General features: G+C 45.0%; 1 protein-coding gene across 1 annotated transcript in view; it reads right to left on the bottom strand.

Annotated features, from left to right (window-relative positions):
- Nucleotides 1-1155, bottom strand: part of UTP20 (UTP20 small subunit processome component) — a 73689-nt gene extending 72534 nt beyond the window's left edge. The window contains exon 1 of the mRNA XM_066634674.1: nt 1026-1155. Within this exon, the coding sequence (XP_066490771.1) occupies nt 1026-1070 (45 nt within the window). The 5' untranslated portion in view covers nt 1071-1155. The remainder of the gene's footprint in view (nt 1-1025) is intronic.
- Nucleotides 1156-10090: the final 8935 nt, after the last annotated feature.

The raw sequence follows: 10090 nt of genomic DNA on the forward strand, positions 1-10090 counted from the left end.
ATACCTTGGAATTTAATGATCAATGTTTTAATCTGATAGGGAGGGGCAAGGTTTTGCAAAGCACTGCACTAGAAACTTTTCATATCAATTCAAACCTCCAACTATCTCTGTGATGTGCATTGCTCAGAATGCTAATGATCAAGAGATCCAAGAGGGGACAGCAGGAAAAAAGAGGTGCGTTCATCATGACAAAACAGAGGTTTAAGTTCACCTTTTAGAATTGCCTGGGTCATGTCCATTTATGTTGCTCAGTACCAAAACAATTCTAAATTGGTGAGAGGGGGCTGGGGGGAGAGAAATACTATATGCCAGTGTTCTTCAACCTTGGGGGTCAGGAAGCCTCAACTGTGGGGTTGTGGCAACTTACAGGAATGCATATGTTGTAGAGCACTGGACTAGAGCACCACCAGGTAAAGGGAGAGGCACCTGATGGTCCCACCTTCAGGCCCCAGGAGATTGTGTCCCAGTCCTGCTCAGCAATTGTGCTAAAATAGGTTTCACTAGCGCAGGCTTCGTGGCAACTTTTATTGTTCTCTCTAAGAATATTTGGTTCCAGTGAACAGTTCTGGAAGGGTGTGGCAGGGGCAGGGGGTAGATGGTGACAGAGGAAGGATGGGCAGATAGGGTTCCAGGAGGGGGGGGAGCAGGCTTGATGGTGGGTCCCCAGTCTCATACTTTACTTATGCATTTATTGGGGGTCATGGCACATAAAAAGGTTGAAGACCACTGCTGTATACAACACCTTGTTGTTACAGTGGGTTGATCTTGGGCACTGGCTACAGAGGGAGCAGGGCACCTCCAGCATTTTTGCAGGGACTAGCCACTGCCACAACTTCTGGCAGGAGGCAGCTAAAACTGGCCCTGTCTGTCCTGTCACTCCTTGGAGGCGGCACCATCCCTTCCAAAGGCTTTTGATACCGAGATGCATAATAGGTCCAGAAACCCCTGAGTGCTGCCGACTCTCCCCCTGCAACCCTCTCCATTCCCCCTTCCCCAGCACAGGGTGCTTGGCGGCGGCATCTTACCCTGTGCGTGTTCTCCGCCTTGTGCGAGGACGATTTGGTCTTCATGCTTCCAGAGCCCCGGAGCCTGCAACGTGGGCGCGCGGCAGGTGGGCTCAGTGTGCCCAAGACGCGCGCGCGCACGCCTGCTTCTCGGCCCTGGGCGCTGCCATCTTGGCCGAGGGATGCTGGGCCGCCACGTGGGGCGCAGGCAAGCCAGGAGGAGGAGCTGCGGCAGGCGGAGGCTGGAGCCGGAAAGTGGCTGGTGTTTGCTTCTGTGGCAGCGGAAGAGACTTGCTTTCCTTCTGGCTGCTTGCAGGGGGAGCCCAAAAAGCCACTGGGAGTCACTCCCCACCCACTCCTTGGTGTGCGTGGGAAAGCTGGCTCAGGGTGCCCAGGCACCCTCTTTTTCCCAGGACGTGCCCTCCTTTGCAGCCTCGTGTCCTGGGAAAGAACTTCAGTGTCCTCCTTTTCCCTGTGAGCAGGCAGCACACAGCCCTCTTGTAATGCTGTGATTTTCAACATTTCCATCTCACAGCACGCTGACAAGGCGCTGAACTGGTCAGGGCACACCACCAGGTTTCTGACAATTGGCAAGGCACCACATGCTGCCAGTGGGGGCTCACATCTCTCATTGGCCCTATTAACAAATGACTTTCCCCCAAACTCCTGTGGCACACCTGTAGGCCACTCGCGGCACACCAGTGTGCCACAGCACAGTGGTTGAATGGCTGTTGTAATGAATAAATTGCATGTAATCTAGTTTCAAATTTAATAAGCAGTCTAGTGTTTACATTAACCACATGAAGTCCATATTTGAGTGTTTTTAGCTTTTGTCACGTCCTATATTTTTCTTGAATGTTCTACATTTTGGACATGAAGGGCACTGTTGTCTTCGATGGCTCCACATCAGACCCCTTTGACATCCGAAGCGGCGTGAAGCAGGGCTGTGTTCTTGCACCAACCTTGTTTGGGATTTTCTTCGCTGTCCTGCTGAAGCAGGCCTTTGGAACTGCAACAGAAGGCATCTATCTCCGGACCAGATCAGATGGAAAGCTCTTCAACCTCTCCAAACTGAGAGCAAAGTTCAAAGTCCAGCTGAAATGTCTTCGTGACTTCCTCTTTGCCGACGATGCAGCTGTCACTACCCACTCTGCCAAAGATCTCCAGCAGCTCATGGATCGTTTTAGCAAGGCCTGCCAAGATTTTGGACAGAAGATCAGCCTAAAGAAAACATAGGTCATGATTCAGGATGTGGACTCACCTCCCTGCATTACAATCTCTGCGCATGAACTGGAGGTTGTCCATGACTTTGTGTACCTTGGCTCAACTATCTCCGACACTCTTTCTCTCGATACTGAGCTAAACAAACGCATCGGTAAAGCAGCTACCACGTTTTCCAGACTCACAAAGAGAGTCTGGTCCAACAAGAAGCTGACAGAACATACCAAGATCCAGGTCTACAGAGCTTGCGTCCTGAGTACACTGCTGTACTGCAGCGAGTCATGGACTCTCCGCTCACAACAGGAGAAGAAACTGAACGCTTTCCACATGCGCTGCGTCCGGCGCATTCTCGGCATCATCTGGCAGGACAAAGTTCCTAACAACACAGTCCTGGAACGTGCTGGAATCCCTAGCATGTATTCACTGCTGAAACAGAGACGCCTGCGTTGGCTCGGTCATGTCGTGAGAATGGATGATGGGCGGATCCCAAAGGATCTCCTCTATGGAGAACTCGTGCAAGAAAAGCGCCCTACAGGTAGACCACAGCTGCGATACAAGGACATCTGCAAGAGGGATCTGAAGGCCTTAGGGATGGACCTCAACAAGTGGGAAACCCTGGCCTCTGAGCGGTCCGCTTGGAGGCAGGCTGTGCAGCATGGCCTTTCCCAGTTTGAAGAGACACTTTGCCAGCAGTCTGAGGCAAAGAGGCAAAGAAGGAAGGCCCATAGCCAGGGAGACAGACCAGGGACAGACTGCACTTGCTCCCAGTGTGGAAGGGATTGTTACTCCTGGATTGGCCTTTTCAGCCACACTAGACGCTGTTCCAGAACCACCTTTCAGAGCGCGATACCATAGTCTTTCGAGACTGAAGGTTGCCAATTCAATACAAAATATACATTTTGGGGTGCCTGGTCCTCTTTAGGGGTTGTGACATCGGATCACGTGGTGTTCACGTGCCAGATGCAAGGGAGGGCACCAGGATGAGGTCTCTTGTTATCTGGTGTGCTCCCTGGGGCATTTGGTGGGCCGCTGTGAGATACAGGAAGCTGGACTAGATGGGCCTATGGCCTGATCCAGTGGGGCTGTTCTTATGTTCTTATGTCCTGTTCTTATGTTCTTATGTTGGCTGCCACTATGTATACCTTCCGTTGTCAGTTCCATAAATGCTGTATTTCTTGTAGATTCGTTTCCAATGTTTCATGTTCCTGATAAATGAATGCCAGTATTATTTATTATTATTTTGCAAAAGTGCATCAAGGATCAATTCTTAAAAGTGGTATCCCTCACCTGTTATTGAGGAGGCCTAAGAACACCAATGGTACGCAGGCAAGCTTTTGAAGCCCAGTTTAAATTCCTACTATGCACACTTGGTTCCCCTGCTAAAGTTCAGAGCAACTTGCTTTCAGCTAAGTCAATGTGTCTCAAACTGTGGGTCAGGACCCACTAGGTGGGTCATGAGCCAATTTCAGGTAGGTCCCCATTTCAATATTTTATTTTTAATATATTAGACGTGATGCTACTAAGGTATGTGACTGCATCTGTACTTTATGGGGAAATGTGACACATCTGTACTTTAACAGGTAATATATATGCTTTTAACAACCATAGTAAATGGGACTTACTCCTAGGTAAGTGTGGGTAGGATTGCAGCCTAGGATTGTTAAAAATTTTCCTGCTTGATGATGTCACTTTGGGTCATGACATCACTTCTGGTGGGTCCTGATGGATTCTCATTCTATAAAGTGGGTCCCTGTACTAAATGTGTGAGAACCACTGTGCAAAGTATGCTTAAAAAATCTCATCTCAAAAAGGACATAGTGGAAATGGAAAAGGTGCAAAAGAGAGTGACTAAGATGATTACTGGGCTGGGGCACCTTCCTTATGAGGAAAGGCTATGGCATTTGGACCTCTTCAGCCTAGAAAAGAGGCGCCTGAGGGGGGACATGATTGAGACATACAAAATTATTCATGGGAAGAATAAAGTGGATAGAGAGATGCTCTTTACACTCTCACATAATACCAGAACCAGAGGACATCCACTAAAATTAAGTGTTGGGAGTGTTAGGACAGACAAAAGAAAATATTTCTTTACTCAGTGTGTGGTTGGTCTGTGGAACTCCTTGCCGCAGGATGTGGTGATGGCATCTGGCCTGGATGCCTTTGAAAGGGGATTGGACAAGTTTCTGGAGGAAAAATCCATTATGGGTTACAAGCCATGATGTGTATTTGCAACCTCCTGATTTTAGAAATGGGCTATGTCAGAATGCCAATGCAAGGGAGGGCACCAGGATGAGGTCTCTTGTTATCTGGTGTGCTCCCTGGGACATTTGGTGGGCTGCTGTGAGATACAGGAAACTGGACTAGTTGGGCCTATGGCCTGATCCAGTGGGGCTGTTCTTATGTTCTTAGGAGTAGGGTGACCAGATACAAAGTGGGGGAACAGAGTATCTCTACCTTTCACCATTGTATAGAAGGGGACTTTGGGTGGGTGCTGCTCTACATGGAAGGGTTTAAAATGCTGCACCTGCCAAAATTCCCTCTTTTATACAGTGGTGAAGGGTAGACACTCTGTCCCCCCACTTTGTATCTAGTCACCCTACTTAGGCGGGTTCATTGGTTTTGCTTTCATTACATTGCTAGTTACTCCAATTAGAAGTAAGTCCCATTGTGTTCAATGTGGCCTTATTGCGATCAATGCAGCCTTATTTACTTATGGACTTGCACATCCCTTTCTCAGAAGGTTAGCAACCCTTAAAAAAAAACAGCATTGCAGGTGGAGAGCTCACATCCCCCAATGATCCTACTAATAAATGACCCCCTCCCAAAAAAAAGTCCTGTGGCGCACCTGTGGATCATTCATACACCACAGCATACTGGTTGAAAATCACTGATCTGACAAGTAACAAGAAGTTCACCTGTTGTTGTAGGACGTGATAGCAGGTGAGCTGCCCTCTAAATGCAACATTGGTTATTCTTGTTATCTTTTCATGAGTCATACCCTTCCATCCAGCTTCTCCCTTTTAAAGAAGGCGAAAGAAAAATATTGAATATCTTTAAAAGTTGGGGGAGGGTGTGCAACAATGATGGTAGCTGACTCTTGCCCACCAAATCATCAATGTATGTATAGGAACACAATTTTTTAAACAGCTATAAGGCAGTTCCTGACTCTTCAACGTGGTTCCATGCAGTGGATTTTTGCAGTATGTGAGCCAGTGTAACAGAGTGGACAAAAATGTTGAACGTGGCCCAGGGGAGAAATCCCCTCTTGGTCATGGAACTCAGTGGATGCCCCTGCCACTAACTGTGACTATCTTATCTCACAGGGTTATAACAATAAATTGAAAAGGGAGGGATGATGAATGCAGTTCTGAGCTCCTTGGAAAGATTCCTTGGAAACAATCACGGAAAGATTTGATTGCACTGTTTATTTATAGTAACATCTACAGTACTGTATTTTTCTTGCCAAGATTATAAAACATAATACAGGTAGATTACATCTTGTTAGACTGGCAACCTTTTTTTTTTTTTTTTTTTTTTGCAGTGACTGCAGTAAGGTTGGATCTTAACTTAGCACCCCATGAAAAGATGAACTTTCATATACTGAGCACTAAGATAGGATCCAATCTCGAAGTCCATATTTAGGACTGCAGTCCAAACTTTTTGCAAGCAATTTTTCAAAGAGTGGCTTGGAGCAGCATATTTATGAATCCTTATACCTGGAGGTTACACCACTCTTGAGTTTCCAAAATGCTTCATGGAACATAGCACCAACGCTTGACAAGCTGTCTTCAGGAAGGTCACTATAAACTCTCTTTCCTCTCGGCTATCCTTCCCCTCCTTCTCTCTCTCTCCTTTCCCCTTAAAATTAGGCTGTGGATCAAAAGAGTAAGGATCCCTTTAATTCTTAGTCCCTTTTTCTTACTTTTCTTGGTGCACAAAATACACATTGCAGACTTTCATACACCACAAACCAGAGACATTGCACACAGTGTTGTTAGTACTGAACCATTGGTGAAAAGGTACCTTTGATGTATATTATTTTTTATGTTTCTTCTTTTTACAATACATCTTTAACTTATTTCATTGGAGGCTCTCTCTCTCTCTCTCTCTCTCTCTCTCTCTCCATCCCCCCCCCCCATATTCCTATAACCAGTTTAGAGATTCCTTATCAACAAAAACTCTTTCTACTTTCTCCCTGGAAGAGGCAAGACTGGCCATCCTGTGTTCTTCTTGGGAGAAACCTTCATTAAACAACTTCCCATACAGCTTCCTTGTTAACAGTGACCATTGTAGGTACAAGGTGACCCACTATGGGTAGCGGCCTGGCTGAGAAGAGACCGACCAGAGCAAATGCAGATAAGAGATGAGGGAGAGTGGTACACCAAGAAGGATGCCAGCACCAACAAAATATTTATAGACCTAAACCAGGTTATATTAATATAGCCTCCTAAACTCCCCTTCTGTGGTCAGAATAGCTTCACAAGAAGTAGGTTGTCTCACAGTGCATGCCTATGCATGTCTACTCAGAAGTAAGCACACTAAAGTAAATGGAACTTACTCCCAAATAAGTGCATACATGGGATTGCAATTTGAATTGACATAATTTCAAATTTTGAACGATAAAAGACCTGATCCCCAAATAAGAAAAGCATGTTTTGGGGTTTAAAAAATCAATGAAATGTCCTTCAAATCATAGGTGCTATCCAACAAGTGTCCACAACAGCCATCATTATTTACATGTTTACGTTTCATTGTTTACAAGTCTAGAGCAACTCTACTGTTCAGCTCTCTGAGATCTAGTTTCAACCTTTCCCAGATATACATTAGATTGCACTAAGAAACTACTGAACCGGTTTAGCTGGAGACCATAGTGGGGCACCAATAAAAACATTTCAACATAGGCTATGATTGCAATACAATTTGTATTAAAATGGCTGAACACAGTCATGTTCTGGCAACTCCTGCGACACTGGTGGAACCAACCGTATTGGCTTCTGCCTTTCCATTGGACCATTTCAGCGACGTGGAGAGGGGGGATTTGCTGCATGGGTAACAGCCTATCCTCCATACCTACTTTACCCAGGCTTCGCGCACTGGAGAGGACACTCTGTTCCAGAACCACCATTCAGAGCGTGACGCCATAGTCTTCCGAGACTGAAGGATGCCAACAACCTTGTATCAAAATTGATCATCTGTTCTGCTTTCAGGTTCAGTTTTACAGCTGAATGTATGGGCTATTGATAGAAGACTGCTTCAGGGCCTTCTAAGGCAGGGGGTTGGACTAGATGACCTTTAAGTCATGATTCTATGATTCTATGAAATACAAATGCTTGAGAGAAGAATGGACAGTGTCTTTAGCAAGAGCAAGCAGAAACTGATATGATATCAAGTGATGGCAAGAATGGAAAAACCACTGTTGCCAAATGAAGACGAAAGGAACATTCTTATGCTGAGACACACTGCTTCTGGTGAACTTCCTGGTGAACATTTGTCAGCTTTTTCTCATATTAACCTGGAGTTAACAAACTGGTTGAATCATAAATCTGTTTTTGTGAAATTAAAAACCTTAAATAAACAAGGTTATTGTTTCTAAAGCCAAAAGGATAAAGTTCAAATGGGCGTAACTAACTGGTCTTTTGCCATTAAGGATTAAGGAAGGCATGGGATGAATGGGACATTGTACATTTTGCTTGCTCCTTCCCAGAAACCCAGCAGCCTCTGCCCATAATAAGACTTGTTTGTACAAGTATAGATGTTCTTAGGGTGTGATGTATCAGAAGCTATGCAAGCACAGCGACACAAAAAATGACATTGTGACAGATACATTAGTGTGACTGTTTAAATCATGAACAACAAGAGGGAAACAATTGTACATAACAAATATTGGTTATTATCAGGGATGGGAACTCAAGTCAGGTGACTTGAGTCTAAGTTGCAAAAACATGTGTTTTTTGATGACTACACTCAAGTCACACGTGTCAATGACATGACTTGAACCATTGAGTCTGAGGCCACTGACTTGGCACTTGGTCCCCAAGCATCCAGACTTGAGACTGTCTGTGTTTGGATGTGCTTGATATTTTTTTTCCCCCTGTGGTGTGAAGGACCTTGTGGGGCCATCATTCAGACCAGGTGAGCATAAGGGAAGTTCCAGCCAGGAGGCAGGGAAGAGTTAATGTTTTTCTTTTGCAATGAGCAGGAGGCAGGGGGGAGACAGCAGCAGGCTCTCTTTTCCCTCTCTGAAAGATCATTGGACAAAAGATGAATGGTCTGATTTTTTTTTGATGAGGTAGGACAGAAAGAGGAGCCCAAGTGGGTTCTTGCCTTAGAAATGGCTGGACAGCCAAAGAGAGGGGAAAAGGAGATGGGGAAGACAGGGGGAGGCGGTTCATAGCAATCACGCTTTCCAGTCACATGGCTCCTGTGAGTTCCATTGTTACTTGGGAGGAGGAAGCCTCACTGAATGACTGACCGCAATGGTACTACTTCTGAGTAGAGCTGCAAAGGATGTGCAGCCTCCCAGTTGCTGCACATGACCCTCCTCCCTCTTGCTGCTTCTGTCCCTCTCTCACCGTGTGTCCCACCCCTCCTGCCTTGTAGGGGGAGTGGTTAAAGATAACTCTCTCTCTCTCTCTCTCTCTCTCTCTCTCTCTCACACACACACACACACACACACACACACACACAAACAGAGCCTGGCAGCAGCTGTGTTTTTTTTTTTGGTTTGTTTTTTTTTGCAGAGCAGCAGCTGGCTTTTTAAAAGGAAAGACTTGAGTCTTTCTGAGTCACCAAAATGCTCTGGGCAACTCAGGTAGGCCTCCTGGTAGGACTAGTTTTCAAGTCGAATTGCAGGAAGCAGATTCATGACTCAAGTCAAGCCGTGCTGGACTTGCCCATCCCTGGTTAATATCCCAGCCGCATTTATGAGACTGTTACCTCTCTTTTGTATGTGACTAGTGAGCATACTTTTAAAAATTTACTTTAAAACAAAGAAATACAAAATAAAGCAGTATTTTTTCTTGGATCAACTTTATGCTTATTATTATTATTATTATTATTGAAAAAATTATAAAGCACATTCTACAAAGGTAGAACTTGGCCATAAGCAACCAAATAATCACAAAAGAGGCAACAGGATTGCACTGCACAACTCTATGTCTCCATCTAACCCATCCTTATGAAGATGCAGCCCTGCACTCTTTCTACATGTTAACATTACAACAGCCAAGAGAAAATTATTTCCCAGGAAGAGGCGATCCCTATTTCACAATTGTTTGTGATGGTGCCATTTTTAACTTATAGTATATATTGCTGGTTTGAAAACTGCAAGTCTGTTCTCAGAATTAAACAATTTATTGAGCCAAATAACCAATTATGTTATTTCTTTTGTGTTCTAGTGGCAAAAAAAGAGATGGCTTTAAAATCTTGAGGTGACTATAGGATGACTATGTGCAGTGAATGGTTTCATCCTGATTTGCGTCTTTCTAAAATGAGAGCTGTTTATCACTCAGGAATATGAACCCAATAAACTCATAAGGAATTACTCCTGGCACTGCCATATCAGCCATCAATGACATGACAAGTCTCGAAACTGATGCACAATCAGTACGGAAGCCTGCCTTCCCACACATCCTCAGCTGGTGTATGCAAATCAGTTTCTGTGGTGTTTTGGAGACTGTCCAGTAAGTGTCACACCTTCCAAGGCTTTGAATGTTATGATTGAGTCCCACATAATTCAAGTTATGCTTTGTAACAAAGATGCTACTGTCATGAAAGCATAACTCCCTGGATTATGTATATAGGCTTCAGCTAATATTTTATGTGCAAGCCGAATACTATTTCGGCCATATTAGGAGAGCCAGGAT

Source organism: Tiliqua scincoides, chromosome 7 (genome assembly GCF_035046505.1).
Source record: "Tiliqua scincoides isolate rTilSci1 chromosome 7, rTilSci1.hap2, whole genome shotgun sequence".
NCBI lineage: Eukaryota > Metazoa > Chordata > Lepidosauria > Squamata > Scincidae > Tiliqua > Tiliqua scincoides.